This window comes from Osmia bicornis, chromosome 14 (assembly GCF_907164935.1).
Source record: "Osmia bicornis bicornis chromosome 14, iOsmBic2.1, whole genome shotgun sequence".
NCBI lineage: Eukaryota > Metazoa > Arthropoda > Insecta > Hymenoptera > Megachilidae > Osmia > Osmia bicornis.
The window spans coordinates 4,501,998-4,529,048 of record NC_060229.1 but is presented as its reverse complement, the minus strand read 5'-3'; the positions used below and the strand labels follow the sequence as shown (position 1 = coordinate 4,529,048).

The 27,051-nt window shown below is 41.6% G+C and overlaps 1 protein-coding gene across 1 annotated transcript in view; it reads right to left on the bottom strand.

The window, feature by feature from the left end:
• The window catches only part of LOC114872767 (zwei Ig domain protein zig-8-like), a 78,801-nt gene extending 52,114 nt beyond the window's left edge, over positions 1-26,687 (bottom strand). The window contains exons 1-3 of the mRNA XM_046288712.1: positions 26,667-26,687; positions 26,510-26,600; positions 9,655-9,809 (exon numbers count right to left, since the gene is read on the bottom strand). Of these exons, the coding sequence (XP_046144668.1) occupies positions 9,655-9,809; positions 26,510-26,600; positions 26,667-26,687 (267 nt within the window). The remainder of the gene's footprint in view (positions 1-9,654; positions 9,810-26,509; positions 26,601-26,666) is intronic.
• Positions 26,688-27,051: the final 364 nt, after the last annotated feature.

The window sequence follows — 27,051 nt, the reverse complement described above, 5'->3', positions numbered from 1 at the left end:
AAACGTTTAATCCTTCGATCGTTTAATTTCCACTAAAATTGTAAGTGTCAATAATTAATGCTACGATAAAATTTCTGCGACCACAAACTCGCTGTATTTAACGCGATTTCTTAGAGGAGATCGTCTTAATCTCGCAAATGAAAGCTCCAACTCACCCCCGCCCCTGCGGAGTCGCGTTCTATTTAACCCTTAAGGTGGAGCAGCGTAGATCGTCGCGATTTCGAGCTCCTCGTCTCGCTGCTACATCGAGTTTCCATTAAGAAAAGATTCTCGTATCTCGAGGCCGCGAATCCAGGTACAATGCCGCGTCATTAGACTAGCACGCGCAACAAAAGGACACGGATAACGGATACTATTAGTCCAGGCTGTTCGGTAGATACTGCCTTTTCTTACCTAGTCAGCCCGTAGGTATCGCGTTACGTTTTCGCGCGACCAACCTTCGTCAACAATGCCGAGTATTTTCCGCTTCCTCTCGTTTAGAAGACCGTCCACGTTTCTTGTTAACTGTACGAAAAGTACATTAAGACACGCTGAAAATGGGACGAAGATGGTAACGAGAAAAACGCTGAGATTGGGTGTAGATTTTATTTTCTTCGAAGCTCGTTGTCTTCCAAAGAAATTCTTCGAGCAATCAGATGAAATTGGCTGTTGATTTGCGAGGGAAATCGATATAGTTCTGTGTCTAGTTGAGTCTTTCATGAACGAGTCTTGTACGACATTTTATTCTTTATTGAGTAGCAGAGTAGTGAAGTGCATCGAAAGGAGAAATTGGAAATCAATCAAACAGATGGAAGATAGCGAACAGAAGGAATGCGAAGTTGTTCAAGTGGAAATTGGAAGATTCTTTTCTTGTGAGAGTCAACGTTGATTAAACGTTTAATGAGAGCAGAAGATTTTAACGTACCTTCGTTAGCTAGTTAATTCGGATTTATTAATGAACGGGAAATATTAATCAACCCTCTGTGTCATAAGCTACTTCGGGAAAATTTGGTACGATCTTGTTAAAAATTTTCGATCAAAGTCGGAGCAAATTTATCTAACAAATTTCAATTATGAGGAAGCAAATTTACTGAAACGATTGTTATCAAAGTTCCATAATTTCGAGCGAATCGAGAAGGAAATTATCGGGTGAAATTCGGCTGCAACCCACTTTCGAATTTTTGCTAATAACCTGCGACAATGTCTCATAGACCCTCCCTCTCATTTTTTTTTTCCTTTGCACCAGAGGCCTGATTTTTAATAATGTCCGCCTCTTAAATTATGCCTGCGCTTCGCTGATAAAAGCTAGAAGGCATTTTTAACATCGACCGTCATCGACGCTTCGCATTCTTCGTCGACTTCCATTTTCTCTCACCCCTGTGCGAGCTTTCGCGCTTTTCCCACCCTGTGTCGAGGCTCTTCTCCGATATCGGTCAGAGTGCAGCTCATTTCGCTCAACTTAATATAGATTACACTGCTACAGATTCCTTTTGGTACAGAAATCGAAATAATCAGTGAAATTCGCGTTTAATTAAAAAGCTGATTACGAGCCAGCTGATATTTTAAATTAATATTCAAAGTTGTCTGAATAAGAGAATCCTATTATAATCCTTCTATTAAATTAACCCCGTCGTGGAATATGAAACAGAACAATTGAAAGAACAGATAAGATCGTCATCTGGAATGCTTCGGGATGGACGAGGTTGAAGGAGTTCCGAGTAGCGAGCGGCCAATAAAAGGCTGAAAGAAAATAATTTCGTCGAGACCCGTCTTTCTACGGGAAGAAAATGACTCCCTTCGTTCCGACGGGCAAGCCCTTGGAACGGTTTGATAACTTGAGAAGCCTCGGTTCGAGATTACTCGAGTTAACGAAGCGTACTGTCGTTCGCCAAGTGTTTAAAGAAGTTTCGCATTTAAAGTCAATCTTCCGGCTATTTGTTACGACGGGAAAATACGCTCGGCCGCCGCTTTTTATCAACCTTAATGAACTTTCTGTGAAAGCTGAACGACCGAGTTTCTTCTTCCTTCTATGAAACGGGAATTCTTTCGGTGGCATTAATGGTACAGGATAAAACGATGGAGTATGAAAATGATTTTCACGAAAAGAAATTATTGAACCTTTTGCTCCATCTTCTATTACAAAGGTACTTAACAATTTTATATTTATCCAAGATTGCTTTATAGTTTTATGTAGTATAGAATGTTCTATTAAAAAATTATGAAATATTGCATTTTCATTTTGATAATGTTCAATAATTTCATTTCGTGTTATCGGTCTGTTGTGGTTGAAAATTACGTGGTCCTAGATGTACCCTATCGGCGTTGTAATTTGTTACACGTCAGATTTCAATGAAGTAGCAGGCTTCCTTATCGCTCCATCCCAATCTCGATTCCGTGAAGCAACCCCTTGCAACCCTTCGAGTTTCAGCGTGGTACGTTCGTTTGGCTGGTGTTCTCCCAGCTGGCAACCGCAACAGCCACGTCGAATTCAGACGGTCCGTGGAGCGGGCAGAAACGGCAATAAAGCCAATTCGGACGGTAGCGAACGCGGAATTTAGCTGATCACACTGTCCGTTCGTCACTCTGACAATTTCTGTTATGTGTCGCAAGGTACAGACACTCTCGCGAATTCACGAGGATTATTTCTCAAACTCCACTATTTTCACCCCGATCCACCGAGCGACGAAGTTAATTTAAGAGAAGAATTTTTTGGTAACCCTTTATATTTCCGTCAGGTGTTCCTATTAATTAGCCGGACGTCTCGTCGTCGGTATTTGGACGACTGAATCGAATTCCCTGTTTCGAGCGAATAGAATGGCAGATGGAAAAGGCTGCTTAATCCCGGAAAGGCTCGTAAACGCGTCTCGTGTTGAAATGAAATTGATACGGAGAGAACGAGCTCTAAAATCGAGGTTTCTGCTGGGAGATTTTAATTGACTGCAGTGGTCCGTTTCATAGTTCCAGGCACAGGATCTTTACGATCGTGTGGAAATCGTTTTAATGAAATCTATATCAGCTTTGTTGGAACGACGTTCTGATAGGAGCATCTGTATCATAGTATTCGAGTTGTGATTACGTTATCAAGAGTGTAATCCAAGTATTTAACACGGCTCTTATCAAACTCGATAATCGCAAGAAAAAGTTCGAGAGCATTTTTGTCACTCTCGCAAATCTTCAATTTTTTTCTATTATCTACGTTATCAATAGCGCAATCACCGGTTCTGACTACTGAATCAATATTATACTCAAGTATATACCCATCTGTAATTAAAAGAAGATCGAAGCAGAATCAATAGTATTAGAAACGTTCTCCTTCATCCGTATACCAAGGAATCAAACGTCTTCCTCTCTCTCTGATATCCGTTTCACTTGGTCCAAGTCGTAAATACAGATAAAGTTAATCGAGAGCAATCGTTCTCCTCGGGACAGAACCGTTGCTCCTTTAATACTCCGGATAGGAGATAAAAGCTTCGTCCGGATTGCGCATCATCATCCCTTGTCTCCTTGCACTGTTATCGTTCGCTTCCGTTCCCGGCTCTTTGTTCCCGTATTAGACGCACAGCGACCAGACGATCCTGCGCACCCACGCAAACTGTGTCGTTGGTCTTGGAATCGGTAAATATAAGGTATTGGAAATCAGCGAGTCGCAAGGAAGCAAGCATCCACGGCTGGTAGATTCCTAAACGGACAGGACCCTTCGACCGTTGTGCAAACTCCAGAACAGAAGCTCGTAATCGAAAGACGGCCACCGACGAATCAGCCGGCTCTCCTTTATCCTCCTCGAGGACGCTCCCGTTCGCAAACACTCCAGTCAGCCGAGGATTAGGACGAAAGTATCCTGTGTCTCCGCTCGGCGATCGCGTTTCTCCGTTCTTCCTTGCACAAATTGTTTCAATTCGACTTCTATTCCGCCGGTTGGTCCAGGAACGCGTCGATTACGAGATTAAATCGGACTTAGCCTCCTCTGATCTCCCTTTCTTATTTCTTCGGCGTGGAAAACAATTTTCTCGGACTCGCCGCGATTAAAGCTCGTTCCCGGCCACGGAAACGATACCTCGAGTGCCCGGGGGAGGAACGGTTATCGATCGCCTCTGATTATTAATCGTCGGCTAATGATTCGGGAAGCAGGACAGAACGGTGAATAATGAAGAGGTCGGGAACAACGAGTTGTCCTTCTTGCTAGTGGAGTAACAGTGACAAAGCAGCCTGTCCAAAGATAACATCTGTTCCCTGGAACGCCACGAACCCTCGTTCCTTCTGTCGTCCTTCGTTTCGGCTGACTTGCAATTTCTTTGTTCGTTAAAGGCAACGTCTAGCACACGGTTTGCCCGCGGTTTGTGAAAACTAAAAAAAAAAAAAAACCCACCCTGGCTGCTTTGCGACGCATTCAACCAACGTACTTTCTACTTTCTCCCTGACACGCTACTTCCAGGACACTCGTCCTTTTAATTACGCTACGCTTCGAGTGCTTTAAGCGAGAATACCGCGGAGGCTCGTATGGAATTTCGCGAATTCTACGATGAAAACGTTTACACAGGAGCGCGCGTTTGCTTCTCGGAAGAGCAGCAATCGAGGGAAATTGTATTATAATTGTAGAGGGTACGAAATTCTTTGATCGAATTTCATGACGAGAAAATATCATAAGCCTTTTGATTAACTTATTAACGTCCGCAGTTAGTTTCAATTGGACGGAGGTAAACTTGCTTCATGCGACAGACAGTTCGCGATTAATTGTTCGACGAACTTTAATGAACGTAACCATCGTTCTAATAAGATATCTGTTGCAAACGTTTCGACCCCGGAACGGAGCACGTTACGCTCTCTCAAGGTAATTGGAACTTCTGCGATCGACCTAGCTATGCTCGCTGTTTCGTATAACTAGTTGCCGACGATTAGAAATGCTCCGCTGAAACTTTCCCCGACCGTGTAAATATTTGCTGACATCAATAGCAGTGGGTGTTCAAACGCGTTTCAACAAAATTACACGGTTCAAATGTAGAAGGAAAAAAAAAATGAGAAATTTATTCAAATACACAGGGTCGTGTGTACGACGAGTGGAAGAAAGTCGGCTAACAAGAGCTGACACATAACGACCGGTCGTTGTACTTCAACCCAATTTCCAACTCCTTGATACAACTACGCCCCTGTCGTCCACGTCAATTTACGGTTTCTTGTAAACCGACGAGACCCGTCTGTCCTCCCTTAAATGGCAACACCACCCAGGAGGCCTCGATAGATAACTTTCAGAATGGTTCTCGCGAAAGGTATAAAGGATATGAAAAATATATAATAAAGCTCGAAGAGATCAGTATTTTCTTCGAAACGTTGCGAAGTTAAGATTACAGTTGATTCCATGTTATCTTTCGAAAGACGTATACAAGTTACAAAAAATGTCCGTTAATCTTCCGACATTTTTCTCCTACAATTCCACTCACTGTTATTATCGTCAGACGTTCATGGTCATCGTACGGATTCTTGGTACGGACTTTACCCTCCCTTCTTAGATCACCGCCATTATCCCGATTGATGCTCGGCAATATCTCTCCCGGGGCCATTTCGAAGATTCCATCCCCGTCTAGATCTCATGTACCGGCATACACTGTGGCGCACACCTGTACGTTCGCGCACACGTACACATATGTATAGAGTTCCACTCGATACGGTAACCAACCCCCCCGGTTTCAACCCCCACGAGGCAGGTACAGGCGTTGTCGCTAGGCAGCGTGCCGGTGTCTTCGTGTGTAGGTATCAAGCGTTGCCCAATAAATCCACGGTTTAATTAAACTAAGTTTAAACGGACCCCCGTCGTACAAAGCAGTTCAACGTATTATGTTCCCGATCCGCCGCTAAAACAATTATCGGAGTTACCGGTGAAGCGATGTTGTTGCGTTCCGCTCTGCCTCCGTCTCAGCCATCATTTCGAATATGTTTTTCTTTCTCATCAGCGCGCGTACAACGAAGCGTAGAGTTTTCGATGTGGTTTTTCAATTTTCCACCGGGACAACATCGCCCCGAAACTGTTGCCTCGCCTCGACGCGTTCGCGTTTGCGTTTTCGATCGATCTCCTCTGTAATCAATTCGTTAGTACGACACACCGGGAAAAATTCTCACCTACCCGATTGATTTCCTCTTTCGGATCAACGGGTTCGAATAATTAAACGGTAGTACTACTTGACACGCGCATTTGAAATTCCTTGTGGCGCTACGGTACCGTGTACACCGGATACGCGATTAAGCTTAAGCCATCCGAACTATTTCCATCGGTTTACATGCGATGGGAAGGACACGATTAAACAGATCACTTGGACGGAAGCAGACTGGCGCAATCAGGCACGGTGTTGGCTCTGTGTAGCCGCAAACGAGATGCAGACCGGTGTATTTTTCTCTGGGAAGGAACAGTGATGTAGCGGCGAGCAACAGTTTTCCAGCGGAATTTTAAGAAGCCCATGCATCACCGTATCAAACCTACTGCATTATTCAGGCTAATGCATCCGCCTAATAGAAGACCAATGCATCCCTCTACGCTGTTCCAGGGCATTAACAACGCCTTTTACACACGATTCATCGATTTGCCAGAGGGAAATAAAAGGATACAGACGGGAGGGTTAAAAATGTACAAGGCGTTCGCGAATGGGGATGAAGTAGGTCGAATAAAGGTTTCTGAAAAAAAAATGTTAACCCCTTTGTTGCCATGAAAACTGGATGCATTTAATGTCTAAAGCTTGTTTAGCTGACGGGATGTGGCAGGTGTCAAAGAACCGAGGGGGTAAAGAAATGCAAAGGGTTCAAAGGACGTGTGGCGATGGAGAGAGTGAAGGGTGTTCGTATCATGCAAAGTGATCAACTTTAAATGCTAAACTGAACCGTGCATCATAAATTTTGAAGACTTCAAGACACCTGCGCATGCACTCTACCCTACTGTTACAAGCCACGATACTTTCAATAAAAATCCTCAAACCTTCAAATTAAAAATATACATCAGCATGAAATTCAATTAACCTTCTATTACGAGTTGGAAGAAATATATATAACTTAATGAGTGTAGTCATGAAATAAATAATAAAATTGGAACCACTTGGAACCAACTCAGAGTCTTCAGTATTGTCTACTTAATTTACTATAGAATATTTGAAATTTAAGTTCCCAATTAATATTTCAATGGAGAAGGGTTGAAAAATAATTATGGGATGAAAGTTCTAAAAAGTTTCAGATTAAATCACCTGACGTAACACTTAATTTACTGTCCGCTATTTAACATTTATCCTTTGATCTTTGCAAGTTGTCTACCTCCACCAAGATACATTTACATTCCTACACACGTTCCCTTCGCCTGTACATGTGCACGCGAAGCAGGTGTATTGGTAGAAAAACGAGGTGGCCTGGCTTTGTAACCACTTGGCCGAGTATGCTTGATCGGTTCATTTGCCGCCAGCGAGGGTGCAGTCACCCCTGACCACCCTTGGCAATCCTAGTCTAACCTGTACTCGCTTCTTCCGCTACTCGAGACTCTACTACCTAGCAATTAAAGACACTGCTTGTGCAGCTCTCTACAACACACGTACACGCTGCTATTGACGCATATACACACACACGCGATATCAGGGCGAGTTCGGGAACGAAAAGGGGACGGAGAAGAGATTTAGGAATTGTCTTTCTTGCTGCTAGACCGATGGACGCCCGGTGACGCGTTAAAGTAGAACCGATTTGGACATGCGATATCAAAGGGACGTCGGTGTTAGTAGGCTGTGTATAAAAGCTTCGAGATCGTCAGCTTGCCTCGTAGGGCAAGGGAATTCAATTCACGACCACTTTTATTGGCCAAGTTTTATCCATCAAACGACCCAGTAGATCGATACACCGCTCTTTTCGTACACGCTGATTTCCAAACGCTGTTGGTAATAAAATCCGAATAGGTACACGTAATGCAATACGAGATGAATATTTCAAACATGTTGCTTTTTTCAATCTACAGTGCAAAATATGATATTGTTATGCTTTTATAAAATTTAATCACGAACTTTCAACGATATTCCATTCAATGTTTTACACCCGGAACTCGATTTTTACTGATTCAGAGAGTAAATTTACTTAAAAAATCATTTTCATATTTTCTCGACTCATAAGAATCATTTAATCTTAATTTCAATAAACCACGGAGTGAATTATTTGCCAATTTAATATTTGCCTTACAAACGTTTGCCTTTAATAATAACTCAGATATGCTATATTAAATTTTGGTGCTGACAAAATTCGCGTTAGCAGCTATTGATTTTCAGAATAAATTGATATCAATCAGAATAACCACTGATTTCATATTTTTGAATTAAATTTATAATTATCTCGCTAAATGTACATCTGAAATACGGTTTTCCTGGCAATATCTTCAGGCTGTAATACTGACTGCTGTCAAATAACACCGTTTACAGTATCACCCGAAGCAGCGATAAATTATGACGGTGTACAGCAAATAGAGGAGCAGGCGTTTATCAATGTTTCATTCATGAAATAAATGAATCGTTTGATAGACGCCAAAGGCGACGTTATCGTATGTACACTTGTCCTTTTGATTCTCACCGATTCAGGACACGATTAAATAATTCGCAATTGTTCACGATCGATAGTTTATGAACTATAGATGGGTAGGTGTGTTTGTTGGAAAATTGTAGCGACAATATGCATACATGCGGTAATAACTAATCATTACACGATCACTGTGCACGCGAGTTCGATGAAAACTAGCCATTATGCATACTGATACGGTTTATACCTATGCTAATGTCCATACCTTCATAATTACGCGAATATTTCTGTTCGACGTTGTGCGCGTGGATTTTAACGTCATCACGAATATTTAATGAACCGTACTGGACCGGAAATCGTTTGTACGAGCTCGTTAAAGTATTGTGATATCGCCCGGATCTTTCTTGACCCGTGTAACATCGAAGGTAATCGCGTTAATGAACGTGTAAATGTTTTTGTTGCAGAATAACGACTGTTAAAATATTAATCGTGGAATTAACAGATAAACGAATATTTCTCATAATGATTTCACGCTGCTCTTTTGAAGAAACAACATCGAAACTGTGAAAAGCTAGCGGGACAATAAAGAACAAGCTCCGTTTGTTGCACAGGCGAATACAGGCGTGAGATAACTGAATGAATCGCGATAAGAACGACAGGGAAGTTTTTGCAATTGAAAGTTTTAGAATCGTCGACGGGAAGCTGAGCTTTCAATTCTGATTAAATGCATCTTTTCAGTACGTTTGCTATTACGATAAAACGATGTTTAAAACCATAAATATTTTAACAGCTAATTAATTCTCAAATGCCTAATAAAAATTAAGTTATATATAAATGGTCATAAATTTTTCAGGAAATTGCAAGCTTGGATTGCGCTTTTCCCAATTATATTTGGGATAATTATTTAAATAAATAAGCTTTCGAACCGACGCTTTTCTTCAAATATTATTAATCACACCGATGACAACGAGAATAGCAGGGAAACTGATGATACTCGTCATTCGTTAAGCTCGCAATTTCCCAGGATTAGTTAACACCTGATTAATGCAGCATCGCGATAATGTTGCGAATAACAATCTACCTAATTTATAACGCTTCGTTTACACAAAAAAATGTGTCCATGGTATTTCTGAAATAAAAAGGAATATCACTCACCACCCTGTCTCCAGGATGCTTCACGAAGCAGTTCAATTCCGCTGTTTGACCAACGATGGCGGTGATATTTCGGGGTGCGATGTCGTCGAATTCTGGTTTATTCAAGGGTTTCGTTGATTTACTTCCGGCCACAACGCCTGCCAAGCTCGATCCACCTGAAAACAATGAAGAAACTACATTTAGTCGTGTATCAAATTTGAGGCACAATATTGGCGAAAGGCAAAGTGTTAAAATCCATTCTTATTTAACAAAGCGTTACAGGCAATGCAGGCAACGAGCTTCTGTTAAAGTTAAAGTAAGTTGCTCGAATATGGAAACTCTTCGAGCTTCACGTTCAAACGAGGTTAGACTCTGCTCACGCTCTTGCGAACAAACTTCCGCCTCTCTCGAGTGGACCCAGTTGTTACCGTATCACGAGTGCACGCAGACACGCGGCTAATTCTAATAAGCAGCTGATTAAGAGTGAACTTCCGTCAACTGTAACGTGTAGTAACGTCGTTGTTCTACCGTTGCCGCACGCAATCACGGTTGACGTACAACACGAAATACCTGGTTGTTCGGTGCCAAGACCGTCTTCTTTGATCTAACGTTAATGCAAATAGTTTGCGAACTAATAATTTCGAGAATGTCTGGCTCGCCTCTGGCGTGTTCCCCGTTGTTTACCCTACCAATTTCCCGAATCTTTCGGTCGAACAATTCGATCGTTGGATTACAGGGAATACGGAAATGTTTTTTAACCCGTTCGCATGGGAAATTATTTGGAACAATTTTCGAGAATTTTCTTTAAAGATTATTGTTTAATTGACGTGTTTTATCGCTAGCGGGCGGCTGCTGTTTAACATAATCCTGCGAGAATGACCGGGAACGATGGAGAAGCGAGGGAGAAGTGTGTCGGTTGAGAGTCGAAAGTGGGTGGATCGGCGCGGAACGACGAGACAGGACCGTTCGATAAAATTTCCCATTGTATTCCGCTGGAAAATGGGATTTCGGCGGGGCAGAAATTGAAATTGTTACGAGGTACACGCGAAATTGTCGAATTCGCTCGACGATATCGATACGCATTTCGATGGGAACGAGTCAAAAGGATTGGCAGCCGATAACGAAAGGGGGCACCACGGATTGTCGTCAAGTTGAAATTTAACGCACAGTTTCTCCATGTCCACGGACGTCCGTTACTGTTTTAAACGATGCTGAAATATTCCTTGAAACCGAGTCACATTTATTAGCCAGTGAAGAGTTTCTCGATACGAAACCAAAGCGTACCTTTTTACTCTCTGATTTAGTATTCAAATTTATTTAAACTCGAGCTTACCCGCACTGTATCAATTTAAATGGGACTGGCATTTATCCGGATATATTTCTTTTTTGGCTGAATATCATGCAACATAAATCACCATTAAAGTGTATTAAAAACATGGCGTAGGAGATGAGATGTTAAAACAAATATTGAGTAGAGTTTTCATTGCTTGTATTTCAAAATGGCAATGGAGTTTTTCATTATTTTACGTCCTATATTTAAACAAAAAAAGAGTATGAAATATTATATCTGGTTTAATCTAAAATTTAACACGCGGAAATAAATAGCAACAGTTTCTAGCATGTCGTAGCTTTCCACGACTTTTCCACCACTTGAATCTACGAACACGGTTCAAAGGTTCAATTACGATTTCTTATCTCGACGATGCATTCCGTTCAAATTACACGCCATGTGTAAATCAGGTCAGCGATGAATTTAAGGGTCCGCCTCGCGTGTCCAAGCGGAATACGTAAAGCTGACCAACGTTACACTGTAATTTAACTGCGCTTTTTTCTTCCTCTTGTTTCATCTACGCCACGTTTCCCTCCTTTGATTACTCCGGTCTTTCTACCCCTTTTTTCCTGCCCTTCTCTCTGTTCGTTTCTGGGGAGACTCTAAATTCACGGACAAGGCAAATTGGATAGGAACTGGTCGAAAGGTATCGCTGGCCGTGCTTTCGGCCAACTTCGAATCTAAGGGGCAGATCAAATAACTGAACGTACGTGCCACGACTGGAAGGCACGAAATTTGGAGAATCACCAAGCGGCAGAGATTGCGGTGGTGTTGGCCACGTCCATGAAACGTTTGTTTCAAACGGTTCCTGTTTATCCGCGGGAAGAATATCGAGCCACGAAAGTGCGCCAAAACCTTAGAAAAAATGCTCTGATTTTACCTGGGATAAGACATATGTACATAGTTTCTCATATAGAATGCCCAAAAGAATAGATCTACGTAAAAATAAGTACAAAAATCGATTTATAAAAAAAGTGCATGTGCATTGGATAAGTGCATCGCTACATTTCATTTGAGATATCTCACAAACTATTCTGTTTTCAACATTTTACCCTAATACTTTCTTGTACAGAATGCCTAGCAGAATCGATCTACGTAAAAAAAAGTCCAAAAATCGATTTATAAAAAAAGTGCATGTGCATCGGGTAAGTGCATCGCTACATTTGATTTGAGATATCTAACAAACTATTCTGTTTTCAACATTTTACCCTAATACTTTCTTGTACAGAATGTCTAAAAGAATCGATCTACGTAAAGAAAAGTGAAAAAATTCGCTTTCAAAAAAATGCATGTGCATCGAGTAGGTGCATTGCAACACTTGATTTGAAATATCTCTCGAACTATTCTGTGTTCAACATTTTATCTTAATACATATCTGTTCTCGTACTTTTAAGCTTCAAGAATGCTGGAGACATTCAAGTTTGTTCATGAACTTTTATTATAATTTGTAGTTATAACACGTCTGACCATGCACAGGTATTTTCACTGTGGCAGTCAATGTGTTTATTGCTCTATATTACTATTCATATTCGAGGTTTGTATAAACTAATTGAAATTTGTTAAATTAATACCATACTTTACATCCATTAGTTGTACATTCTCTGAGCATTTCATAGCTGTGAAATTCAGATTGAAATACGTAACAGAACATTGCAGGAATTTCACTGTATGTTCTCTTATTTATTGCCACAGGTAATGATCCCTCTTATATTAATTATATTAATGATATTTCCATGCAGCCAATGCCCATACACAATAATTTAATTTAAAAAAAAAAAATGGAAAGGAATAGGGAAAAGGGAACAGCAACTAACGAGTTACTGATTCTTTAGATCGTTGCGACTAATGTTATAAAGGAATTTTTCTTTCACGTTCAATTCCAAAATTGGCCATTCTCTGCCATTGTCCTTTGCCTGACTCACACGCTTCCTTTCTCGTTTTAACGTCTCGTTTCATAGGGAATGCCTGCGAGCACGATCGAACGGACACGCCTACACAGAATACCCCATTGTTACCCACTTCTTGTTTCACGACAGACTTTTCCCAACGGCTGCTGTAGTTTCCATTCGCGCTCGTAGTTGGCTCGAAACTACGACGTCGATTCTTTCCTAGTGGATCGTATCGTCGATTTCGGCGTTGAATTCACTTCGAACACCGCCGAAGGGTCTGCTCCTTTCAACCATTTCGTTTCATGGCGTTCGACCAACACGATTCACCCCGTTCTACCTTCGAACCTGGCTATTTATACCATCGGTAACACTATCCTCCATTCTATTTTTACTAACAGCCCTTTGAAAGCATTTTACTTTCCTACAGTACGATCTGATATTAACCCTTCACATTGAATTTGATTAAGTTAATATCAACATTCGTGCGAATGGGCCGGTGATAATTAAATAACGAAGTTTGGTAATTTCCCGGTGTCTGTTAGCGAAAATATCCCGTAACGGGTTTGCTTTCCCTTTTTCTAATCACCACCGTTCATTGTCACCGTAAACCGTGGCATTAAGGGTGGAAAGTTTACTTCACCCTTCTCAGGGAATCCTATAGCGGCGAAACGAAGGGAAAACAAGAACAGGGGAGTCTAATTACTCAATTAAAATATTCAATAGCATCGTGTCGCTCGCAACTCTATTGTTCCGGCTGTATTTTATTATCAGATGTGAACCTAATTAAAACTATCCCAACATTTCTACCGCCTCTTTCTTTCGTACCTTTTGTTTGAAACTTTCGATTTTAGAAATATACTTAATCGAGGGATTATTTCAAAGTAAATCTCACCTGCTGGATTATTATAAAACATTAATAAGAACGAAACTTTGCTTAATTATACAGGAAAGTTTACAATGGACCCTTAATGACTCTCACTGTTCTCTCGCAATTAATAAACTTTTAATAACTCACTGCTCTTCGAATCTCCAACTTTCTGTCTTTTCCTTCAGACCCTCCTTCCACTGTTCCTTATTTCATTCCTCCTTTTTCTTAATCTACGCTAAGTCTAACAATTTAGAAAATAAAAATGAAATGTAAACTGTCACTGTCTCGGGATTAATGGAAAGAAAAATCAACAAGACGAAGTATGTCGACAATTTGCACACAGGTTACGCGAAGCTACGTTGTGCAAAGTTATACTCGTCCCTATGCAAGAGGGGAAAATCGCGATAACGTTGAAGCCGAGGTTTCCTCGTTACGGTTCCGAGCCCTTATGTTTCCTACGGGGCCAGAAAATGGGCATATTCTATTAGCCGGATGGTTTACACGGTTACCTGAGCTCGTAAATACTGCCTTGCGAACACTAGTGTGTTCGCTTCGCCAAACCCACCACCAGAGACCATCGAATCTTGCGATCGTAACGTTCGCGAATTTCATCAACGTTTAACGATGCAAGCATGTAAAACAAGAAAACGATTACTGGAAAAGTGTGCTTTCTTGAGAAAGTCACTCGAGAATCGTTCGTCTAGAAAAAAATTTTGATACAACGCGTAATCTTCTTGCTATAACGACTTATAAGCAAAATTTTTTTAGATTTTATATTTATGGTTACGAGCTTGTACCATCATGGATAGATTGCGAGTTTAATAAATCTGTGATCAAGAAATTTTCCACCACGAAATGTTCATACAATTTCTTCAACTTTTGCATTGCTTCAAAATGCCATAGCCTATAGAATTCCGTTTAAAATTCCGGTAAGAGAGAAAGTTGAAAAGTAAATTAATCACCTTGATTGTCTTTACTCGAGTAAATTAACGTGGTCGGTGTTTGGACTGATTATCCGATCTAAAGCCGAGTATTTTTCGCTGGAATACCTTTGGATTCCTCGTAAACTTCTCAATTTCGTTGTATTAGTCTAACGAAACCCGGGGTGCTCGAATTATTCGGATGAAAATCGGAGATTCTAGCTGGCGTATGCCGATGGGAAACGTTCCGATGGTACCAGCTGAGAAGCGATTATCGTGCTGGTAACGATATTCCAGACGCGTTCAACTTGTATCGGTGATCAAAGTTGCCGCGTAAGAGTAACCAAGTTTACGATACAAGCACGTCGCTAATGCATACGATATCCCAAGTACAGATTAAACTTTTCGAAGCCCATTAGCGTGCGCAAAGTGAACGTCGTATCTCGGCGAAGTCAGCGGTTAAATTCACGGACGTCCGGGTCTCGTGAGGATGTTCGAAACGATGACATAAGTGCGTCCTAAAGGGCTCGAATATAGGTACAGCCTGAACATGTTCATGGAAATTAAAAAAAAATAATGAAAGGTTCATTTGATGATCGGGGATTGGATACAGAAGTTTTAACCCTTGGAGCGCGGACCATGGAGAGAGCCAGATTACACATACCTAAATAATTAAAAGAATAGAAAAATATTATTATTGTACAAGTAATGTAAAATAGTAAATAGAAATCTTGAAATTTGAAATTTAAAAATTAACTATTTCTATTCTTTAATAATTAGAGCTTCGATACGCTTTTTCAAGGGTTAAATAATAAGTGATTATACATTTTAGACTATATTTCTAACGGTAGGAAATGGGGTAGCAGCCATCTAACGCGTTTATCGCCGATTTATCATCACTGAAATTACAGCAGAAGTTTCGGTTAAAGTGAACAAAGTTTTCCTTCCTGCTGCTCGAACCAGAATAAGGAAACGTCTATTTGGAGTGTTTGGAAAAGTTTCAGCATCTCTAACCGTTACTTCGATGAAAGATGATGACTGCTATCCGAGTCGGACACGGTCATTCGTTATTTACTGACCATTACGCACCGACGTGATCAAAATCTTCACTTACTTTCATTCAGAGAGCGAAATCCTTACCCAGAAGATTTTTTCTTACTTATTAAAGCATCAGTGACCCATCTTTCTCAGATCCTATCGCGTTCAACATTTTATAGTTTAATGCAGATAACGCATCTATCAAAAACTATCTCCATAAAAATTCTTGGCTCGTCAATTTTTATAGAGCATTATATTTTTATATGTATCATGCGCTCCAAAGCCTTTTTGTAACACCATGGAAACTTTTTAGTCGAACAAGTATCTAATATTTTTCTATGAAAGTTTATTATTAGAGAATTTTCTCTAATGAACATGAGTCATAGATATCAACGCACATGGCTGTTTGCATGCTGCAAATTTACCTAATTAAAATGTTGATCAACTATGAACACATCATTGCTAGATCTTTACGTATTCATGCGCAATTCGCATTAATTCGAATGAATGATTAACTCGGCTCATGTTGCGTTGCCTCTCTTCGTGGCACGAATAATCACGCACGAATATCCAAAACTACCACGTTACTAAACTTCGTCTCGCTAAATAGAATCAATTAAAAATAATTCCTGCAGCTAATAAAATTATCTAAAATAATAATTTCGAAATCTTATACGCCAGACACCAGGTTTGGAGGATTAAACAGCAGTTCAAACCAAAGACAATTTAGAGTTTCGAATAATTCTTTAAACGAAACTTTCTCGATCGAGAAGTTAAATACGCGGATAATAAAAACTTCCACGAGAATTGAGAAGCTCGGGAGCGTTGAAAATGAACCCTTAACGCGGAGGTCAGTATATTTCGGAGGCAAAGTTATATACTTGCCAGGGCATTCTTCTCTCTACCCATCATTGTCCCCTTCCCTTTTCTCCTATCCAGCTTCTTCTTTCTCCACACGAGTTTCACGAACGTAGAAGAGTTGCACGAGGCGCGAAGTCCCGTTAAAGCCTTCGCTTTAAAGCTTCGCAACTTTGACCGAAAGTTCGTTCGGCCGGTTCGAACTATCGGGAAAAGGCTGGCCGCAGTATAAGCTCGACCTTTCCGATATTATTATTGCTCTAGGCGAGCCTTGTACTTTTCCGCGTCCTCGTTTTTCTTCTTTGCCTTTCTCGTTTTACTTTTCACTTACTTTCGACCCGCAGGACACGTATCGCCCCCGGCCCGCTACACCAGGCCGGAGAAATTCCCTGGTTTATTCTGTTCCGGAACGAAGTTTCCCAGACGATTCCTGAATTAATCCGCGATTTATGGTAATAGCTGTGTCAACGATGCTTTTTTCTTCCTTTTGGCTATTAATAACTCTTAATTTATTTAATTTAATCTCCTTAAAATTATCACCCAATTTAGTACATTCCGTCGAACCTGATCAAATATAAAAGAACGATAGATAAAACGAATCGATGTTTCGTTTAAATGGATCAAGCTATTAAAAAGCAGTGTTTCGAACTCGAGGGAGAATCGTTGAAAATGAAGGTATCCTCACGGGTGTCGTACGCTATGCACGGTTCACACGAGTACATCCGGTCCGGCGTATAATAGCGCAAAGGGTACACAGCACGAGCAATTGGAGAAATAGAAGAACAAATACCGCGGGACACGTAAACGATACACATTACGTTTCTACGTGACTGAGCTACGACTCGTGGGTGAACATCGTAGAAAATACACAGGTGTCTCTAGGATCAGCCAGTGGTCATCGTGTCGTACGAAATGGTTGAAAAAACACGAACAACCGGTATTTATTTCAATTTTATGACGACTACGAATGCTGACAATTTGTGCGAGCTCATGGAAAAATATGTGCACGATACTTCGACTACCTCCTCCGGAGCTATTCGTTTACTTTTCTGCTCGTAAAACAGAATGCGTTCAAATGGATCGAAAAATATACAGGATTGTTTGGTTGTTTTTATAAAAGAAAATAAATGAAAAATGAAAGCTGCAGATCATGCGAATATCGTCCTTCCTTTTTCGAAAATCAATTTTTCAACCGTGTGAAGCATGGAAATTGCATACTCCGGCTGGGGGTTGCAGAGAAAAAATTTATTAGTTGATTTTCCGAAACGAGTTACATTTCTCTGCTCTCTTTTCAAATATTCTCGGTTTAATACCTTCCCGTTTGATAGATTTTTAATGAAACATATGGATCGGAAACGTGTGGCACGTGCTTCTCTATAGATATTGCATCGATGTAATCTATTACACGATGAATTGTTTGATGTTGCAGTAATCGCTTTAATAAATTTAAAAGATATTGTCCTTTTATCATTGTAACAGCGTTTACGATTCGCGAACAAAAATGTGAAACTCAAAAGCTGGAAAATTTAAATGATTCAATATTCAATAATTTGAAGTTTCTAAAAATCTTGATGAAAGTAATTATCTCGCAATGTGGTAATTTCAAAATGATCCCAAGTCAGCTGAAGAAGAATTGCCTCAAGCAATTTGTTGCAAAATGTATGACGTGCAGTTTCATCCTTTCCCTTCAAAACATTCGAGGGTGGAAGGTGTTCGATCAGGAAACAAGCAAGCTTCTAGGTTGCACCGATAACGCAACTGATCCGTGATATAGACAGTCGAATCCATTCGAACAGGTTTCTATTCTCTGAAGTCTGCTCCTTTCAGCAGTAGCGAAACATTTTCCTAACAATGCGAATCGCACGTGCCTTGGCTGCGTAATCGAAGAATCGTTCGGAAGCTCGCTCCTTCTGATTCGAAACTCGTTCGAACGTTCATACCTTATACCTTCGGGATCCGGAGCATGGATTCGTGATTCCCGAGGCACGCCAGGGCATCGAGAAAGCTCGCCATCCCGAAGAGTAACCTCGGATAGGAGGTCAGGTTGGAGATGTTTAATGCAAACTCATCGATTCTCAAACCCCTCGGACAATTTTTCTCCCCTGTGCAAGCTTCTCTAAGGGCTTCTCACGAAAGATTGCGGCGAAGATTCTATGAGCGATGGCGGCTCATAAAGTCGGATGTGTGCTGCGGCCGTCTACCAGCTACCCTCCTTTGCCTTCTAAAACCACCCCTTGACCCGACAGTCGAACGACCCGGCCATTTCTTGCGGCGAATCCTCGGTGATACATCGACCCAAGAGCGACACTCACGATTCCTGATTAGTCGTATCATTTTTTCCAATCCCCGACAAAATGTCACCCTCGTTTAAGAAGAGAAACGAACGAGAATTTATAACACTTGTCCTCAACAAAATTTTCATTCGGCATAAAAGATACTTCTCCGCGAAAGTGACGATCCAATTTTAAATCATTCTTCCTAGCGGAACTTCGATGTCTCGGTCGCGATTGCATTTCCAAGGCAATCTTTCGGATTTGTTCGACGGTTCGTCGCTTCAATCTCGAGAAGCCAGAAAGCAATGCTCGCGAACTGTAGGGCTTCCGGTCTCGGCGCAAAACATACGACAGAACGAACGATCTTCTCGAGCATCAACTTTACAATGCAGCCAGCTCTCTTGGCACGTACTTACGTACACGGCCGCGAAAATCTATTCGTGTATCAGAGGGATGGCCGACGGTGTGCAACTCGTTTCTCCTGGTCGCAAGCAATCTCGTGGATCGAGCAGGAAAATATTTACAAGGAATACCGGAGGATACTTTCTTTATCGCCGGTCGAGCACATAAAACGCGCGTGATCGAAATATATATCCAGACGACGGCCGACCAACTTCGCGGTGAATTCGAGATACGACCCGACCGCGTTTACCGCTATTCCAACACGGATATTCGTCGTCGTTTCGCGAAACGAGAATCGATGGTGAACGGATTCGCGTCGTAAACGAAAAGCTTCCGTGGCTGGCAGCGCGCGAGAACACCGACGGATCTATATTGGCGAGAAACATTTCGGAGTTTCGAGATCACTCGCGAGAAACAGACATGGTACGAAACGCGGGGAAAAAGATTCCTTCTTTCTTCAGCTTCTTCCGTTGGCTCGAAATCTCTCCTTCCATTTTAATTTTTCTACTTTTGATTTATGAATTGTATTACCCCTGCAGCATTCACGGTCCCTGTTAGCTGTTTAAAATTTTATAATAATAAGAGGCAAACTCGAAATATAGCTCCGTATTTTATCGCTTTTCATTGAAAAATAGAGTCTCTAAATAAGAAAAAGAGAAACAGATATCGTTCGTTAAGAGAAGAGCTACCCAGAGAGTGTGCCAAATTTTAAATCAGCCCGACCGCTCTCTGAGAATCAATAGGAAAGATTTTTACGGGCAGAAGCAAGACTTTGGAATAGTTAAAGGCGCAGACGTGCTGAATGTGCCAAGGAAGGCAGCAGACCATGAAGAAACCTCTAAGTTTGGCCATTTTTGCGCGAGTATAAGTCCAAGACGTGTCTCCTTGCCTCTTTACTTTTCTTCTTCCTTCGTTCCCTTACAATTTCACTTCCTACTATTTCTCCTCGTTTCTTCCTCGAACTAGGATTATACAATTTTCGTTCAGTTCAAACAAAATCGTGATTACTTTCGCCCAGCTAAAGAAGAGAATCAATCCTCATCGGATGTACGATCTCTTTTCTTTTCATCGTCGACGACGAATCGTCTGGATGGAAAAAAACTTTCCCCTTAGGAAAGCCATTTAGTTCGTCCCCAACTAACGTCACCGAAGAAGCTCCAAAAACGAAACAACTTTTCTTATCGTTCGTTTCGGTCTACATTATAAACGAACGCGCAAGAAAAAAGCGGAACGTTCATCTTCGGGGTGATCCAACTTCTTCCACGAAATACGTAGAATTACGATTGGATCGGACGATACGAGGAATCAGAACGATCTTGGGAAACAACAAAGTGTCTGTTGGTACTCTGAAATGGGCCAGGAGGAGAAGAAAGCGCGGACGGCAGGCCGTAGGTCGAAGGGTTTGAAGGAAATTTCCTAAGCCTGGTCGACGAAGACGTAGGTGGGTTGCTGGCAAACGAGATGCCAGGCTAGGCGGGACGTGAATTACCGCATGCGAGGTTAAGCCTCCAGGCAAGACGGAATAGCTGCGCATTTTTACGCCGAGCGACGACCAAGGCGTCGCTCTCTTTGAGATACGCCCAAAAGAAAATGAGTAAATATAGGCGGCAGCCTCGCCGCGGTTTCGCGGCTGGCTGAAGCGTAAGCGTCTTTAGAAAATACCAACCCCGAGCCCCAACCCTATACGTATACACAACCCTCCTCGCGCCACCCTTTCATCCCTTTCAAACGTTTCTAACCGCGACTACGACGATTCCTTCTTCAACCGAAACCCTGCCTCTCCTCTCATCCCCTTTCAAACCTCTATTTTCGTCCGCTTCTTCCACGGTCCGACCGTTAAAAAAGAGCGCGTCGTTCACTTTTCTGGCTGGAAAATCTCGTTGGCACGAGAAACGGAAGCGTGGCGACCGGGTCGTTCGATGCCGAAGATAAATAACCCGTCCTTTAAAGACCGGAACGCGATGCACGCTCGGCATCGTGGTCACTCGATGAAAAGAAGGAATGGATGTATGTACATACGTAGATAAATAAGGAATTATCGAATGCGCGGGGAGGTACTTTTTTCGGATCGTAAATAAACGCGGTGTACCTTTCAGATCAGGCAATCGAACGGTTGTAAATCACGTTTCGCTTGTCGTCGACGAGGATCGACTAGATGCTCGCGGAATGCACCGTAAAATTCTTCACGTTTCCTACGATATTACGACTGGAAATTTTGGGAAATACGATTATTATTCGAGAATAAGAGGGCTGATTTAATAACAAAGTTTGTTAAGTAAAGTATGGAAGGAGATTTGCCAAATGTTGGATGATAATTTGAAATTACAGCAGAGTTAGACGAAGAAGTATTAACCGTTAGAAGTTTGTTTTACCGTCTCGTGTTTACCGTGCGTGTTCTTCGGGAATTAGAAGTTGTGTTGGTACTGGGATTCGTGTACCAGTGCTCGCGCTTTTTCGAGATAATTTTCCCCGGTTCCTTGTGATTAAGATTACACGAGATCGCTTCATTTTCTCGTCGGTTGTTGCTTTACTTTCCGCAAGAAAGTTACTTCGTTACAACTACGATTAGCACGTGTATGTACGCGTGTAATGAAACCAGCCCCAGGGTATGTTTTCCGACGGTCTTCTTGTTTTCTCGTAACAACCTTTCGTTACCAGATCCTTCTTGTTTCAAGACCTTTTATCGTTAGAACCTTAATTATTTAAAAAAAGAATTGCCAACTCTATTATGAAGAACTAAGTGTTTCAAATGACACGTACAATTGTTAAGAACGTTTAACGATAAGAAGACAACGCCGCGGGGGTGTAACCGCTGTTTAATAGTCATAAATATTAACAAGGTTAATTGTTTAGAGAGTAAATGTATTCAAGCCAGTGAATACGAGGGAATGGAACACTTGGAAGAGCCATTACCCTTTATACGCGTCAATTTACATAAAACCGCAGCCTATGAGGATCGAGACGGTCGGACTGAAAGGGTTTTCACGTCTCTTTGCCTCCTCTTTGGATTTGAATTAATCAGCCTAATTATGCGAACATTGGATTCCCGTCCAGATTCGTAGCGGATCCAGCGTCTGCCTCGAAGATTTAAAGAACTAATCGTCGGTTTTCAGTACACAACCGGCTGTTTGCGTGCAAACTTTAAAATCCCTAAACAACCGACTTTTCTCACGAAAGGACGAAGGTGAAAATGTTTGAACGGCTCTTCGAAGAACGAATCGATTAAACAAGCAAAATCTTGCGTACATATTTAACCTATTAAAAGTATTTAAGAAAATACGCGAGAAATTCTGAATTTATTTTCTATAGAAATCTTTTAATAAAATAAAACTATATAAAATATTGAATAATTGATAATAACATCTCGTGTTTATAATTTAAAGTTACTACGTTAGAAGGGTTCCTCGACGATCGCGTGCGTCTAAACGTACCTTCAATCTTTCTCCAGTCAACAATCAAAAGATTCATAGTGAAAGTTATTGAAATAATTCGGTTAAATGGCAGGTAGTTGGAACGAGATGCGTGTCACCGCGACATTTGCTATCGGTGATCGTCGGTTCAAGGCAATTCTCCGCTTTACGTTGTAACCCTTTCGGATTGATTGGCTTACATTGTTAGCAGCCATCTTGCACACGAGCCGAGACAAATTAAACTAGACACAGCACCGACTGCGAATTGCTCGAGTTTCAATTTCGTTCGGATCCTTGGTATTTTTACGTAATCCGTGCACGCAAGATACGGACACGCTTTGACTCTTGATCCCAGAGAAAACCAGGGAATTGCGTTTCTACGGTGGATTTCGACTTACCGGCGATTTTATTGAAAATCCACCGGCTCTTTCCCCTGTCGCGTTTCCTGGAATACTAATCATTGAATTATTGAATCAGGTGTTGCGTTCTCCGAAGGAAACTCGAAGAAGGAAAACCGTAATTGCTAATAGGAGTTAACGACGAGATGAAATTATATTTAGATACATGAGACGATGCTGCTCAAAAGCAGACCGCGCCTAAATTCCAGCTGATATTACGTGACACAAAGAAACAGCTCGGAAGGGTTGAACAAAGTGTCATTAAATTGCTACTCGAACACGGTTATTACGGCGGGTCCTCGCGTTTCGCGCCACGTAGCTCCGATTTCTCTGAACGGTACCAATTAATATTCTAATCGCGCGCTCGCTACGGGCCCTTCCGTAATCGTTCGAGTCGCGAAAATCCTCGGCGCCGGAAGTTGCGAGACAAGGAACAGATTAAAGCCGTTTAAGCTGCGCGAGGATATCAGAAGATCAGGGGACCGTTGGAAAATCTCCCAGCGACGAAAAGCACGGAGCTTTAATCCCTTGGCTCGTGTCGCTGCTTCTTAATTACACTAGAAAATTTCGCGCCGGCTATAATTTCGACCGGCTAACTTGGATGATCGAAAAGTTCTCGCGGAACGTAAACGATATTTATCCCGGTTTCGGAAAGAGCCACGGGCGCCAATAAAGCTTCGTTCCCGTAACAACTCTCGACGATTTTACCCTGGTTGCTTTAACATCTACAAAAGCGTTCGCTCGGGTACGGTTTAACGATACTCCTTTGCTAGCTTTCCCGGTACGATCAACCGTTCATCGTTCGAGGGAACTATGCAAATGCCCGGCCACGATGCAGCTAACTCCGGATACAAAGACCGAGCAAACTGGGAAATTTCCAGCCCGTTTTGTTTAGCGCGTTACACGTTTAGAAGGATCCTTTTCCGTTTCGATAGAAAATTCACCGAATAAACTGAAAAGATAACGGTATCAGAATCCTGGATGTTCGTCGTCCTCGGGGGACCAAAGATTCTCGCTTGAATCATTATCGAGTCCATTAAGCTTCGGTAAAGTCAGCGCAACGATGACTCGTGTGTACTTATCGCAATTCCAACTATCTAAATAATTGCCCAGCGTCATCGAAAGCGACCGGACAGACTCAGTATTGTGTTTGTTCTTCGGTATTTGCCAGGTAACGACAGACGGGCGTTGCATTGTTCCACGTTGGCCGGATTAATCATAACGGGGGCGGTAAAAGCTCGGCAGGAATTAATGTCCAGGATCAGGAGAGACGTCCGGTTTTCCACGGGACCGGAATCGATAACGAGGCCAAACGAAACCGGATGCCAGCCTCGAGCTGGGTATTAATCATAGGTATCTTGTGTAATCTCACGAATTTCGGCGTTGCATTGGAACAGCGTAGGTAGGGTAAGAGGAATATTCCTGGCGTCATCTTCAGCTAGACTTGGCCTGATTATATCCTATCCCACCGTGGTGGACCATGAGCTAATGCACCGGCAGCGATTTATGATATTCCCTGTTAACTGCAGAACTCATTTAACGCGGTACCGAGCAAGAGGAACAGCGAGCAAAACCAACTACGTCCCTCGGGGATGTAGTTTTTGGTGCGTTCAAGACAGAAACGCTTTATCATGTTTCGAATAAATTAAACTTCCCGGAAAAAACTAGATCGCGTCCTATTTCCCTTTCCATTCGGATCGAGATAGAGATTCTAGTTTGATTTTCTTTTTTCCCGATAGAAAGGAAACACTCGACTTCAAAGATGAGTCGAAAGAAGAAAGCAACGGATCGAAGAGGATTCGGATAGGATTCCTGGAATCAGGACGTAAGCGTTTAAGCTTCTTCCAGGTGGTAAGATCAACGTACCGAAACACGTTCACAGGCGATCCCCACCGCACTTTTCATCCTTAAACTTGAAACCTTCCATTAATATTTAAATGTCAAGACTCGTAGATATAGAAGAGCCTTTCAACATCCTCCCCTCTCGAAGAAGCTTCTATATATCCCAGACACGATTCATTTTTTTAAATTTCCCAGAATAGTTTCGAAGAATAACAACGGTGAAATGAAATTTATTTCTATAATTTCGAATGCAATAGAGAACAACGATGTTTCCAGTTTATATCTGCAATTATTCTAGAGCGATCGTGTTTTACCAGGGAACGCACTACAGTCATTACGGTTTAATTATGATAATTGTAGTAAAACATATTGCCAGATGCGACGCGGTTCGTATCGAATAGTCCCTTGACGATTATTAGGTTCTTCATTAATTTCGTTGTCTATCTGTCACGAAACAATACACGACAGAACGTGGCACACAAGCGGAAACTCATTACCATGTAAATTCCTCTCGTATACGGTTTAATTGCGCGAGTGAAAATAAACAGCTGTTCAAAAATCATTCGAACGAACGATGAGTAAGCAGCCGCGTTGTTAACAAAAGAAGAGCGATAATTTCTGCATCGATCATAATAATGCTGTTTAACTATAAATCATAAAAATATACAATTCGAACCTGTCGTATCACGGCGCTAATTATTTTCCACGGGATTACGTAAACGTTCTCGACACGCCAATCCCATTATTTCCAACGAGCAATCAATGACTAGGAATTAAGTTCGCGAACCGTGAGTAGCCATATTTTTGCCGAACAACGAATGATGTATAATTTCCCGACAAATAATTTGCGACAATATGCCGTAACGTTCGAAGCTTCATCCTTTTCATTATCAAGAGTTCTGATTTTATTCAGAGGCGACACCATTTCCGGGATCGGGAATAGGGATTTCGTTGCTGGGGTTTCGAAGCGTGATTCGACTTCCCAATTCGATAGCTATCGGCCATTTATTTAGCTCTCCCCTAATAAATTCGATTGTGTATAAAGTGATCTCGTCGACACGCGTCTCTGGTATTTCCTCTAAAATAAAACAATCAAACCAAATCTCCACCGTTAATTAAATCAACGAGTTCCTTCACTAACGACCAAAGTGTTATTATTAATCGATCATATTTCCATCAATTTTTTGTTTTGCCATCAATTACAAAACCGAACGTAAACGACTTCATGGAAAACCCGATAGCTTATCAACGTCAAAGAGAAACGCAGTTTCAAGGATAAAAAGCATACCAAGCGATAAGAAGTAATTACTTTGTTTTCACGATCGCTGGAAATCATATTAATTTCATTAGCGTGTCAGAAACGAACGCACCTGGATAAATTCAAACGCGATAATTAATTATTGTTATCGGTACCATTGCTTTTCAGCAATTGCATCCGTCGAATAAACGGAACACGAGTTTCCCGGGCGTTGAGGATGAAATAGAGAATGACCATTTTAAGTCGCGATTATGAGGATCGTTTCCTGGAAACCGTAAAATTCTTTCGGAACGATTCAACGTCCCTGTTCATGGTCGACGTTCAGTGATAATAATTGCTCGAGCATCGCAACGATATCGTCTTCCAATAACTAAGATGGGAAATACTCACGCCAAAAGTCAGCCACTCGGTTCGAGGACTCGTCGCGAACATGATTCCGCGAACTTCTTAACGGCGTCGAGTGGTTGTCGAGCCAAGTCCACTTTGCCGATCATAATCTCACTGCCTTGGGTCTTGGAATACGCGAAATCGCGAGGAACGATCAAACACGACACCCATGATGAAACATTTTCATATGAGCTCTGTCTATTTTGGGATTTCTGAGCAAAATAATAATTTGCTGATGTTAATAATGTCCATTTCAGTCAAATTTACAGAACAGACAGACTGGCATTCATAATTTTCAATTTCCTCCCAGCAGTAACGTATGCGAAGATTTCGTCAGGAATTTTTTCAATTTAACAAGAAATTTCATTTCCAGGAAATAATTAGCATTCGTTTGAAATCATACAGGTAAATTGCGCCATGAAACCAGGTAAAACCGGTTTCGTTCGTTGAGAGAAGGATCAAGGTGATTTCACCTTCTGTCGCTATGAAATCCATCACCTTCCAGTTAAATAACAGCAAATCATTATAGGTGCTTACGAAATTTA